Raw genomic sequence first — 13,768 nt, 5'->3', positions numbered from 1 at the left:
CACTCTTGGTTGCACGTAACATAAAAAGATCTGAGCAATTTTGGGGGGTCATTCTACATCTGCCCTTCCCACTCTCCATTCATTCACGGTCATTTCGGTTAGTGGCTGGTGTCTGCCACTGTGTTGCTATCATGCTTTGGGAGGCTGAGCTCTGTGGATTCATTCTCTTGGATCAACTTGTTGATTGACTTCTGGTTGGTTTGGCAATAAATGAGGGCAAGAGAAGAGCAATCTGGATATTCATTTCTTTCTTCTGCTCTTCTTTTTTTTTTTTTTAATATATATCTTTATTGATTTCAGAGAGAGGAAAGAAGAGGGAGAGAGAGAGATAGAAACATCAATGATGAGAGAGTCACTGATCGAGCCCGCAACCTGGGCATGTGCCCTGACCGGGAATCGAACCCTGATCGCCTGGATCCTAGGTCAACGCTCAACTGCTGAGCCACACCGGGCTCTTCTGCTCTTCTTTGAGCAGCAGCTACATTCCCTTAAAGACAGCTCCCACTAGGCTAAGCAGCCCTTTCTCCACTGCTCCAGCTCTCACTGGCTCTCCGTGTACTATTTTTTCCTTTATTTCTTAAGCCTAAGGTAGCAATGGCTTCCAGCTGCTGTCATGTATGGGTGCCTCACTGTATCTGTCAGCTTTTATTGTGGCCACAAACAACTGCAAAGAGGCCAAAGCAAGCAATATGGCAAAGCCTAAAGTCAAACAAGTGAGGACATGTACTTCTCCTTCAGGATGCCCAGCCTATCTGGTGACCTTTATTTCTGGTAGGATGGCCTCAGATCCATAGTAGACATCAATAAACATTAGCTTTCTTTCCCTGTAAACACTCTTTCACTTCTATAGTATTATGATATGAATCATTCTTTCAGCATGTAAGTGGAGTGGGATTTTGACAATGATCGGTTCCATTTGCTACTTAGATACCATAGGGATTCTGAGAGAGCATTGGCTTCTCAGATTCTTTTGGGAGTAGAATCTGAGCTCACTCTTCTCAATTAAGATTTGTAGTTTCTGCTTTGACCCACAAAATTCTGCAAAATTGTTTTATATTTCAGGGACTAGAATAATTCAACCAGGCCTATTTTTTCATAGAGTAAACGACAAAAAGAAAGAAGGCGGAGGGAGTCCCATTGCTCACATAATCCTTTGGGTATTCCATTTTTGAGTTCAAACTGAGCCACACACTATTTCTCACATGACTTGCTTAGGAAATGTTCTTAGTGTCTTTCAATTCCAGTCAACTTTTTTATTCATAAGATATAATGGCATATTTATTACATTACTATACTGTGTATAATTGCAACTACATGAAGAAAATATATACATACATATATGAATCTATACACACCTAGCCATATATTGGGATAAAGATGAGAAGAAAAATATAAGAATAGATATGTTAAATTTATCAGTGATGGGACTATGGGTAGTAATTAAAAATTTTTGGCATTAGAAAATCATTTATTAAATTAAAAAGGAAACAGTAACCAATGGATGCATCAGAAGGTTTCAACTAACCAGAATACAGACAAATGGGAGCATCCTGGAAAACTGAAGAAAACATTTTTAATCATTTAAATCACTTCAAAATATATTAATGTATCTCTGCCAGGATACATAGGAAAGTCATACTATGGTTCTCCTCTGGAGAGGGAAGCAGAGTGGCTGTAGGAGAGCGGCGGGAGGGAGGTCTTCCATGTTGGTGCCTTTGGAATTATGATTCCATTTAAGTGTATTACTAACAAAATAATAAAGATAGAAAAGAAGACCTATCTGCTTCTCCCCTGTCTTTGTAGGTGAAGCAGAATTAACATTATTCTGAAATTGCTGTTTTATTGTCTTTTAAGAGTTCTCCACCTCTATTTTATATGGGTCATTTGTAAAACAAATGTTTTTAAGTAAATGACTATGATACCTTCTAACGTAACTTACCATCGTGAATATATTACTTAAAAGGCAATAGCTTTATCTGGGTATTGTGGGAAATTCAAAAAAGTATAAAATGCGATCTCTAGCTTTTGTGAACTTACTTTTTTCGATGATAGAACACATGAAGAAGTGTAAAAACTGAGGCAAGCTAAAAGTTGTGCATATGAAATTATTACTGCAACGCCTAACATTGACTGAAAGAAACAATTCAAAAAGATGGAGACTGGAGTGGGCTAGAACGTAGATAGGGAAGGCTTCATGCAAAGTTTGTGTTAGGTCATACGGAGGTGCAGTAACAAATCCACCCTAGTATTCAGTGATTGAGAGACTGTGTTTGCTTATTTCTCAGGTAGCAGTCCAGAGCAGACTTTTGGTTAGCAGGGCAGCTCTCTTCCATGGTTGGAAAGACACTCAGGTGGGCAGTTGCTTTGCCTCCTGCACTGTGCAGCATCTCAGGTCCCTCGGGGCATCTCTCTAAGACAGCCAAAGGGGACGAGCACAGGGAAGCATGAGGGCACTTTTATATGTCTATAAATGTGTCTATATATATGAGTCCTGGAAGCATACATATCTTCTCCTCTCACTTTCCATTTATTGTAGCTCAGCAACAAGGCCACACCTCACTGCATGAGACAGGGGCATGCAATCTTGCTAGCCGGCCACGTAATTGACCTTTCCATTGCAATGGGAGGAAGAGTAGGGTCTGTTCTGGATGGACAGCTGACAGTTCTATCACAAATATGGAACATCGATGATTTGGAAGAACAAAGAAGAGAAAGAATGGCTTTACTCCGGCAGGAAAACAATAAGAATCACCAGGCTGTTAAATCTCATCAGGCCCCTTTTGTGTGCTAAACAAAACTTACTCTAGATGATTTCTAAAATTGTTTCCAGCTTTTAAGTTTCTGTGGTTCTGGGAGCTGGCATTCAAAGGGCATTGTGTTCGGCTGGAGCAACGTGTTTATGTTGGAAATAGTGCAAGACAGAGCTTACATTATGTGGGTAGAGTGGGGTCTTGAATAGTCACTGTATTGCACTGGAGATTTTTTAAAAACCAAGTGTCAGATATTGAACCAGTACCTCCTACACAGCAAACACTCTGCCAGGTGCTATGGACGACACAATGAGGTTAACCCAACCTTTTGGAGAATAGATTACATACTACGTACGGGGAGGCTGAGATGGACGAAGAAAAGAGAAGATTGAGAATGAAGGAGGGTGGGATGTTCCCAGGGTCCAGACATCACAGTATCAGGCAGGAGATAGAGGAGAATATGAAATTACCCTTGAATACTGTCTACAAGATTTTTATGAAGAAAAAAATCTCTAATGTGAGCTTGTTTCCCCACGATTTGTCTCCTACAATTGGAGACAATAAATTTCCATTCATTGAAAGTCCTGATTAATGAACTTGGGGTTAACTATAGTTTTACTGCAAGTAAAAATGCAGTAAAACTATTCTATGGACCAATTAATTAATTTAAGATTCTTTATGTGGTAGAATCAGACCTTTAGGGAATTAAGACATTCCATACAATTTACCTATTTCTAGGAAAATACATTCTCAGGTGTTACAACCACTTGAAAATTCTGCCAAATGTAGTATTCTATGTGGTATTCTACTGTTAATTCTTAGCCAGTCATACCTATAATACCTAGGACTCTTATCTTTGAGTATAATGGTGCTATCCTGGCTTTTTCTTTAGTGTTAAATTTTTGTTTTTTAATATGTTTTTATTGATTTCAGAGAGAGGAAGGGAGAGGGAGAAAGAGATAGAAACATCAATGATGAGAGAGTCATTGATCGGCTGCACCAAGCTTACAGGTCATGCTGCTGATCTGCCGACCACATTTTGGGTAGTCACAGTGGGAGCTGCAACCCAGCAGAACCGTATCTTGAATGGAGACAGATTTAGCCTGATGTGGAATATTTGAAATGTAGCAATCATGTCCAAAACATAGCATGTAGCACCTGAGTCATATAAAGTAAAGAAGAAAAGTGTTTCAGAATAAAGATTGAAGACTACAATGCAGTATGTGTCAGGTGCTCTGATGAGTGGCCATATCTGACCACCACACTCATTGTTGCTGTTATTATGGATTATGAGAATGTGATGAAATTCCAAGTACCACAAAGAAAGAGGAAATTGTTTCTTTTTTTACTGATTCTTGCTTTGCTGCATGCTGTCCACAGGTTCTTTCTCTCATTTCCCTTCTATAGATTTGACAGTGTGTGTGGCTGGTGTTATCACATTGGACTTAGTCATAGAAATATGGTCTCTTTTCTCATTCTGTGTGGTGAAGAGTAAAAGATTGTTTCTGCTGAGGGGTGAAAAGGTCTTCAAACTAGAGTGTTTTCTAGTAAACAGCCGGCCTGGAAAGACCCTGAGGATTAAATTTCTGCTAGTGGTGTTTTTAACTTTTGAAAAAATTTTGAAGTATACTGACATATGACATTATATTCATTTCACGTGTGTAATCTATTAGTTTAATTTTCACTTTTAAAGGATCTGTTCCTTTTAATTTGAACAATTTGTGATTGGGTGTAAAATTGACATCAATATTCTTGAATATCTTTTTCTCCCACTGAAGTACTCACAGGCAAAGATGGTTCTGGAGAAATGTGTGCGTTTGCATGTTGAAATGGAATCTGATTTATATTGTGCCAAGCACCATTGCTGACAGTTATGTAGGCTTTGAAATCAAGTTATGACTTAAAAATATATGTGGCATATGTTCTACTCCAATTTAAAAATATGCCTAGGACAACTTTTTTTATTTTTTAAACCCTGCTGAAATCTGAGACTCATGTAAACTGACTGTTTTCTCTTTGTATGGATATAATGTTTAAATCACTCAACTTGTGAACATCAGATAGCTTTACATCTCATTTCATGTTGTAATAATCATAATAATTATCATGTCAACTCACAGTTAAGAAGTTCGTACTAGATGCCGGGCTATGTGCCAAGTGCTTTATATGAATTACCCTTTCACTCTGCTTTATAATCTCCACAGTCGAGCTGCTCTGTTTAATACGTAAATATGGAGTATCTTAATGCTCAGTTGATGTTATAAACACATATACACACATGTACACACATGCACATGCTCACACACAGACATACACAAGCACACCCTCACACACAATGACTGCTTGTGAGGAAAAAAATAACAGTCTTAAAAAAATACCCCCAAGTCATGTGACAGATTTAGCAAATTCTTTTTATTTACATAGAAATGTGTACACATACTTTCTCTGTACACAGAAAATTCTAAGTATATATACATATATGGTTCCCACATATTTTACAATAAATAGTATTTTAATCTTGTTTCTAGATGAAAATAAAAAGATGTCTCAAAATATTTCACACCAACCACAAAATTACAAAAGCATCTGATAGACTCAGAGCAAAAATTTCAAGCCTGTACTACCACACACTAACCCTAGTACGATTTTTACAAAAGACAAAAATCAAACACTGTGCAGGTAGCAGGGAAAGGAAAGGAATGGAGATGCCAAATAAAGAACGGAGCCGCGGGCTTTTTCAGTAGTGTGCCAAGAGCATTTTATTGGTTGGGACTGGTTTTCCTTCAGTCCTCAATCTAATGTTTTATTTTAATTGATATTTTACAGATAAGAAGGGGGGAGGAGAAGTTAACATCTAAAAGTTAACATGTGAAAAAGGGTAACCATTCCATAAGTCTTATGAATTCTAGAAACCTTTTAACTGGTCACCCCCATTCTGTGCTCATTCCAAGATCAGCCGGTTCTACCATCCAGGCTGACTGTCCACCCCGCAGAGAAGATGCGAAGAACACCGACTGCGAAGAAACATTAATTTGTAAATAATTTCAAAAGCCTGGTGAGTCAGGTATCTTGGTTATCAGTACTTACTAATAATTGCTAATGTTTAAATATACTCTATTTCCACGTAGAATTTGATTCCTTGCTCAAATAATTAATAATGCAAAGAAAACTTGACCTGGGAGCTAGAAATAATGAATCCATAATCCTGGAATTTCCTCCCTCCACTTCCAATTTTTATCCTAATCTAGTCTAAGAGACAATCCCTTTCTCTCCATTGCAGAGTTGTTCGACACACCTATATAAAAATCATACTACCAAATGAGTAGAATGAGGTTATAGGTTATAGGGTGAATACAGATTTATGACATTTTGACAATCTCTCACAGCACCAAATTTGGCCAAAGAATCTAAAAACATCATGATCTTCATTACTGTTGAACTGACTTATAATATATCCAGATTTGCTTTCCCAATACACCAATATTACCACTCAGATGAGCATTATAAGGACGGTGACCAACAGAGGGCTAAGTGTTCAAACCACATTCGCTCAACTCTAGCTCAGATAATAATGTATTTAGTTCCACTGTGACACTGTAACTTCACACACGAATTTTTCAAAACAAATTTCACCTCTTCATCTCTCCTATCTGTAACAGCCCAGATGTAGGGGAAAACACAGCAATAAAATAAAATAAAAATCCGATGTCAGAAGTGCAATTCATCTATCAAATACAATCTTTTCAGTTACTTTACTGAATCTATTTTAAAGGTAACCTTCCAAAGTACAGTTCAAGGCGGGCTCACTTCAAGAGCAATGTTCATCACATGCATAACTTGACTCTGTCTTGCTACATGTTGCTACCGTTGAAGCTTCTTGTAGAGAAACAACCATATTCCAAGGGCTTCGCCATCCTATGTGAAAGCGATGGCTTCATAAACAGTTTGACTCTTTAGGTTAAGGTGCTTATGATCGAAACAAACACACTTCACATTTGAAGATGTTTCCTTTCCTTTTCCTTTTTATAAAAAAAAATATTTGTAAACCTATTAGGGAACTAAGGTTCACTGCCAGAAACACACATGGGATCCTTTACCAGGAAGAGCTGGGCGTGGTTCGCGGTCATTCTCATTAAATCCATATCCCTCCCTCATTTCTGTCACTGCAGGAAGGTTCAGCCAGAAGATAAGTAGGGAGTCTCGCTGTGGTAGTTGTAGTCAGGACAGACCTTTTGCACGAGTTTGTAGTCAACACTGTAAAAGGCAATGTAAATGCAAATGACCTTGAAGGGCTTGGAGCACAACCAAGACACATGACTCTGAGTCTGCTCCTGGTAGCAGATCTTCGACGGGTCAAAGTTGCACAGGGCGGTCTTCTTCGCCCGATCTGTTTTTTCATACTCGATGCGACAGTTGAAAGATTTGGATTCCTTGGTCTCCAAGGAAGACTGCGGGGAAACTTCAAACTCCACCACTTTGGAGGGGGGTACCAAGCTCACCGAAACGTTGCCCAGGCCTGTGGAATTATGTCGGAAATAAACGCTGAAGGTTCCATTTCCGTGGTCAACAATTTTCCCTGTGATCAGGAGGTTGAGTTTAACAGTTTTAATGTTGGAATGGAAGTCGCCCCATCCAAACATTTTCTTAAATTTCCCCGTTTTTACTATTGGCCTCCGTTTAGTTCTTGCCAGGGGCTCCTGAACCTCCGTGATGTTGGCCAGCCAGTCCCAGAAGTTTTCCATGCTGTCTGCATAGGCCAAGTGTCCGGGCTTTGGGACTGGAGACTGTTTAACAAACAGGCGCAGGGGACTGATGATCCTCGAGTGGACCACATTCCCGACCAATGTCCCCGGAGCGTCTTTGTCTTCCCAATCCAGCCCCTCTGTGGCGCGCACCACTGTTTTACTGTCACAAAACAGCTGTGAAGAGAAGAGAGAAATACATTTTAGGTTAGGCTTTGCGCACACACATGCTGTAAAGCCAAAACACAAGGGAGGTTCTTGCAACGTAATTTCGATTCTTGCTAAGTGGCATTTCACACACACGGCTGGCTCAGCAGTGAGCAAGGCGAGCATTCAACTTAAGCGATGCAAAGTCTGCGAGTACAACAATTAAAATGGTGAGTTTGAGAAGAAAGTGGTTCATTTTAACGGGTTGATGTAATTTTCCTGATGTTTTGCAATTCTATCTTTCCAGATGCGGGTAAGTAGCATATTTTGGTCTCTTATTTAATAAAAACATTAAACTTGTGATGTCTTTTCTTTCGGGTAGAAGGCAAATCTAGAATGCTGAAGGTTTCTCTCAAGGAGCTAGAAAAGATCTGAATATAAGATATTGATGTCTTAAATCTACTTAGAAATATTAAGGATCTTATTATATCCAAAGAGGTACGTACGTCATATAATCTCATAGCTTTTGGTATAATTCCATCTCAAACTCTGTAACAAAAAAGGAGCGTGGCTAATAACAGGATGTTCTCCAAAAGTTTCAGTTGAAAACTAAACTATGATTTCAAATTTAGCTGTCTTTATAGAAACAGATAAATTAGAGATGTATACTTTGAATTTATTAATAGACTGTCTACAACGCAATACATTTTATTACAACTGAGCTACACTCTGAGAGAATTGCTAAGAGAATTATGTACAGATGGGTAATAGATGCCACAGTATTTTGGTTCAAGTCATAAAACACAGCACTTTACCTGCGTTTGGCTTTTCTTTTTATTCTTTTTGTGGTCATGTAAGAGTCCCTGTGACTTCTAAAAACCATGTAAAGTCAATACAGATTTTGAGGCACAGACTCGTAATATATGAAACTGTTGCCTGGAGTGAATATTTATAAATGAGTTATAAAGTCCGGAAAATAGAGGTTTCTCGTGGAAGCACAGAGAGCCGCTTATCTCCAACGGCACAAACCACGCTGGTAATGATTCTTGGGAACACTGTCAGCGTGATGAAATGCACACGAAAGAAGCGAGGCTGTGCTGACGCACTGTTTCCCCAACCCCTTCAGACCTGGCAAAGCACCTGTGAAACTAGCCTCAGATTATTACAAAAATTATTGCTTTCAATCTGTTTTTGAAAAAAAAATAAATAAATACAGCCTGGATTATAAATATTGTACTCGACTACATGGTGGAGTTGAATAACACAAGGCTATCATTTACAAGTTCACGATAGTTTAGCAGTTCAAACTGAGTTTAGAATTTGAGTTCTAAACAAAGAAAAAAGTGTGTTCCTATACCTGGTCCCCAAGATCACGGGAGAGTAGGAATCCGAGCGCTTAAATGGGCTTTATTTTTTGCTTTGGGAGTTTATATTTTCACTCCTTTGATTAATTTCCTGAAGACTTTGCTTCCTCATGTCTAGTATTTTTTAAGACTATTTTCTCTTCACTTAAACTACTGAGGTTTGGCAGAAGGGAAAATTGATAGGATGTACATTCTTACTATTCTGAGAACCTACATCTGTCTTCCTCTTCTTAGGGGCTTACACATCCTGAGCTGATGCTTTGCCTCTCCTGGTGTGGAAAGGCTGGCATGTGCATTAGGAAGAGAGGGATCGGGCTCAAAACATGCTGGGTGTTTCTGATACCGTAAGCAGCTTTCCCATTTTGAATACTCTTAATTGTGACGTACACAAACCCCATTCAAATCCATAGGTAGTGGCCTGTGGGGTCAGTACTGCTCGTTAGGGCTTGAGTTTCCTGAGAACGAAGGCAGCCTGGTCCCCCTGATGTGTCCTTGCCTCTCTCCAGAGAGATCCAAGGACACACGGGCAGTTATGAAACCCCTTGAAGGTCGAGGTCCAATTTCCCTTCTCTGTGATTATGACTCTTGCTACCCAGCAACTATTACCTATTTTTCGCCTGTCTCCAGTATTGCATGAGCTCTGCCTTGCTTGGCCAGTGGTGGCAGGCACATGTCCCACTTGTTGAGAACCATGGGTGCGTAAGAACTTGACTTCCAACCTTCTAACCTCTTCCCTCACTCCTGCCTTACTCTCTCTCTTTCTTAGGGAAAATCCTTTTGGGCATTTCCCCCTTTTAGCTTGAGTTAAAAAAAAAATAAATCTCAATTCTTACCTTTACACACATTCTGCTGATTAAATATTTTTTCACTCACAAGTATGACAGCAATATCTTTGCTACCAGCAGCAACATGCTGGTTTTGTTGTTTCTTCTTAAAAGTTATACATTTTCCTGATTTTTTTCTGCCTGAATCATTTTCCTTGACTTGAGCGCACTGCCAAATTTTCTCCTTACTTTTCTGTTACGGAAAACCTATGAACATTGAACCTATCATTATCCCTAGTGATCGAACCCACCACTTGTCCCAAGGACAAGTAAATCCTCAGTCATGAAGAGCCTTAAGTTAACTGGCATTGGTACATTTTTGGAATACATGATAGACCCCGTTAGGAGACAGATATTATGGGGTCCTTCTCTTCTCTCTAGGACTTCTGTGGTGGTTCTGAGACTATTCAATGATCAGAATAATAATAAAAAATGGCCACTTACTGAGACTGCTAAAAAATCCTGAAGATTTTCTTTGTAGTCATTTATAACAACATGACCCAAACATATGATACTCTAAGAAACAGAAGTGTGAAAAATACCCAAGTTTATCAAACAGTTAAATTAGATGTGATTATTTTCTTTTAGAAGAGCTCCTTGACTCTTCAAAAAAGATTCTCCATAGGAGAATTTAAAATGGAATTTGACTTCTAAAAAATAAATTCTAACACAATACTTTTCAGGTTCAAACCTGATCAAAAAGTCCTTGATTTTAAGGTTGGCCTTTATAAAAAAAATAATACAATTTAACTAATAGCTCAGATCTATAACTGTTCTCTGTTCCAGTGAAAACACTCACTGACAGATCCTTAGATGCAATGTGTGTATATACATTTTAATTTCTTTCTTTCCCCTAGACCATCACATTTCTCACTTGCTTTGACAACAACATTAAACAAGTGGAGAAAAAGCTGTATATAACTCCATCTATTAATTACTTTAAAACATATGGGCGTTCTCACAAACACCGATTTCCATATCTAGACCCAAATCTCAAAAAGCTATCAGATAATGATGTATAATTAAAAGGGTAAATATACCTCTAGTTGTCTTAAAAAGCTGACAATTGCACCTCCTCCCAACTCCCTCTCCCTTTGGCACAACTTGCTCAGCCTTCCCCCTGGAATCTTTTCTTAAAATTTGTGCATCACTGTTGAGAGGGCACCCCGTCCTATGATCTAAGGCTGCAAGGCTCATGCTTAACCTCCAAAGACCTGATCAGGGATGACTGGGGTGGGATGTCACCATCCTGGCCCCCACTCAGCCACACACTCCTGATATGAAAGCAGCCTGGTAGATAAAGCATAAGACTTGGTGCCTGGTGACTCATCTCATCACCCCTCTCTTAAGTGTTTGACACAAACCCGTTTTTTCACCTGTATGTACTTTGCTGCTAGACTGTAAGGACCAACTAAAGAACGCATGGAAATTACGGAGCCCGATCTCTGGCCAAGGCATTCGATGACTGATGGCTCTTGCATGGTCCAATGGATAGTGCCACGTCTCCTATTTAAGAATTATCTTCAAAAGGTTTTATGAATTCTCAGGCCTCCAAAAAACTGATGATGGTTAATCGAAAAAATTGTTCAGTGCCATATCATAACATGAATGACCGAGGAGAAATCAACCTTCTCAACCCCAGAGCATCCATCACGTTTCCTCCTGTTTCCAGCCTCACTGGCATCTGAGGCCTAGCCGGATCGCAGGCGCAGGTGAGCTCTCTTGGCTAACAAAATGCGCTAGTTTCCAACTTACCAGATTAGTCAGCAAAGGGAGCTGAACGTACAGGGCATCTGGCAGTTGCCCTCAATTCTTCAACAATTTCTATGACACAACCAGCTGGGGGAGGGCTGCAGGCTCTGAGCCTGTTGGCAAACCACTCCATCCAAGGCTGTTAGATGTTTGCTACAAAACACATGCCTGCACCCCACTGGTTACTTCTGTACCTGCTGAGGCTCTCTGTGCTAATATCAGTGTCACTGCTTTCTTTGTCCCACCATATTACAATAATAATGCAGAAAACATTTAACCGCAAACACAAAATTCGGTTTCAAAAAGGGAGAAAAAGAGGAATTGCTGTGCTTTATCTGTTTGAACATTCCTGATTTCAACACATTTATCAAAGCTTAAGTGATTTATGTTTTGGCAGGGTGTATCAATTTCACCAAGCACACGCATTAGCTAGATACAATGATATCATATTAGCTTTTTCTGCATCTTACAGAAGAGCTAAAAAAGATTAATAAAAGCTCAAACCTTCATCAATTAAACGGAGCAGGTGGGAGGGACGGAAAAGAGGAAGAAGACTGTATTTCATTTCAGTCCTTTTGTTTTTAGGAGGGGAAAAGCTGACAGGTTCAAATCATTCATCATAACAAGCTGGAGTTGAATTTCACTGATAATTAAATGCATTTTTCCCCAAGAGTCAGAGAAACTGCAATGGGTTTTATAGTAGCAGATGTGAGAACTGTCACAAATTATGGAAATAATTTATAAACTGAAAAGCATCTTCCTCTGCAAATGCTGTATCAGAAGATCCTTTCTCAACCCTATCTGTTATGTAGTTTTCAGTCACTGTTTTATTTTAGAATAATTTTAGTTTACAGAAAAGCTGTGTAGTAGAGTTACCATACGCCCTGCATCCAAGTTTCCTATACTGTCAATATCTTAAGTTTAATACATTTGTCCCAACTGACGAGTGAATCTTGATACACTATTGTTAACTAAAGTCCACTCCTTACTTAGATTTTCTTATTTTTATCTCACTGTCCTTCATCTGTTCCAAAATCCCATCCAGGGTCCCACATTACATTTGGTCCTCATGAGTCCTGAGGCTTGTCTTGGCTGCAACAGTCTCTCAGTGTCTCTCTGTGTTTGACGGCCTTGAGCGTTTTGAGGAATTCTCGTTAGGGACCTTGCAGAATGTCCTCCAGTTTGAGTCGATGAGGAAGGACGCAGAGGTGTCATCTTTGTCACTTCATCTCAATGGCACCCTGGCAGCATGACATCGCTGTGGATGTTCATCTAAATCTTCTGGCTTTTAAAGCTGGCTTTCAGAATTCTCACAAGGCTTGTACATTTTTGTTATCATCAGCTTAGTTTAGTTGACATTAAATTCAGTAGCACTTAATTTAGGGTTGGTTAAAAAAAGTCAGGAACCCTCAGGCACTCCAATTTATAACTCTTTACTACATCACTGAATGATCTCAAATAACCTCATTTTATTTGTTACTTAGGAAATCCTACACTACTTATAAATTAATCTGGCAATATTACGTGTGATAAATGTGTCTGTCACCATCAATATTACTATTATTGCTATTTTTATTTAATATTAACTTCTTAAAATCGGGGCCATTTTGATAATTGGTAGCTAATAAAGAGCAGCTTATTCTGTAAATTCTTACATAGAGTTGGAATTACTTCCTGACTGTATCAGATCCAAATGCCCCTTTTCTCAGTTTTGGAGCCAGTCCATTGTACTTGATTTTACACACCTAGTGAGTATTTGATTCTATACAACCTTTGGATGGGGCTTTCTTCGCAGGCCAACCTGTTTGCCAAGGGGAATGGAGCTGACGAAAGAAAGCCTCACAAAGGAGTGTTCTGCATCCTAGCGCTCTGGGTGCTACAAGACCACGGATGCTACTTGGTTTTTCTTGGGATCTGGGACAGTCAGACCTTTGCCACAATTATGATAAAACCCTTCACTATATGTCCATCATTGTGATAGCTTTGTTTCTTTCCTGTAGTTGCATGAGGAGCTGGGCCCTAAACTGTGGGGTAGGAGAGATGGGGGTTTGAGAGAGGAGAGCTTTCTCTACAGCCAGTGGCTAATAGGAAGGAAGTTAAGGGCATTTAAAGCTCTGAACTTCTGGGGTTCAGATTTCATTCAATATACACTATACCATTGTCAACCCAGCCAGCTCTGTCCTATACCA

The 13,768-nt window shown here is 39.3% G+C and overlaps 1 protein-coding gene across 1 annotated transcript; it reads right to left on the bottom strand.

Moving 5' to 3' along the window:
* Nucleotides 1-5,169: 5,169 nt before the first annotated feature.
* On the bottom strand, nt 5,170-7,968 carry NXPH2 (neurexophilin 2). Its single transcript, XM_016198667.2, has one exon. The coding sequence runs from the start codon at nt 7,823-7,825 to the stop codon at nt 6,926-6,928; it is 900 nt and encodes a 299-aa protein (XP_016054153.1). The 5' UTR covers nt 7,826-7,968; the 3' UTR covers nt 5,170-6,925.
* Nucleotides 7,969-13,768: the final 5,800 nt, after the last annotated feature.

The sequence above is a fragment of the Miniopterus natalensis genome, chromosome 8, assembly GCF_054644295.1.
Source record: "Miniopterus natalensis isolate mMinNat1 chromosome 8, mMinNat1.hap1, whole genome shotgun sequence".
Classification (NCBI taxonomy): Eukaryota; Metazoa; Chordata; class Mammalia; order Chiroptera; family Miniopteridae; genus Miniopterus; species Miniopterus natalensis.
Note: the sequence above shows the minus strand (reverse complement) of the source record. Positions and strands in the feature narration are given on the sequence as shown.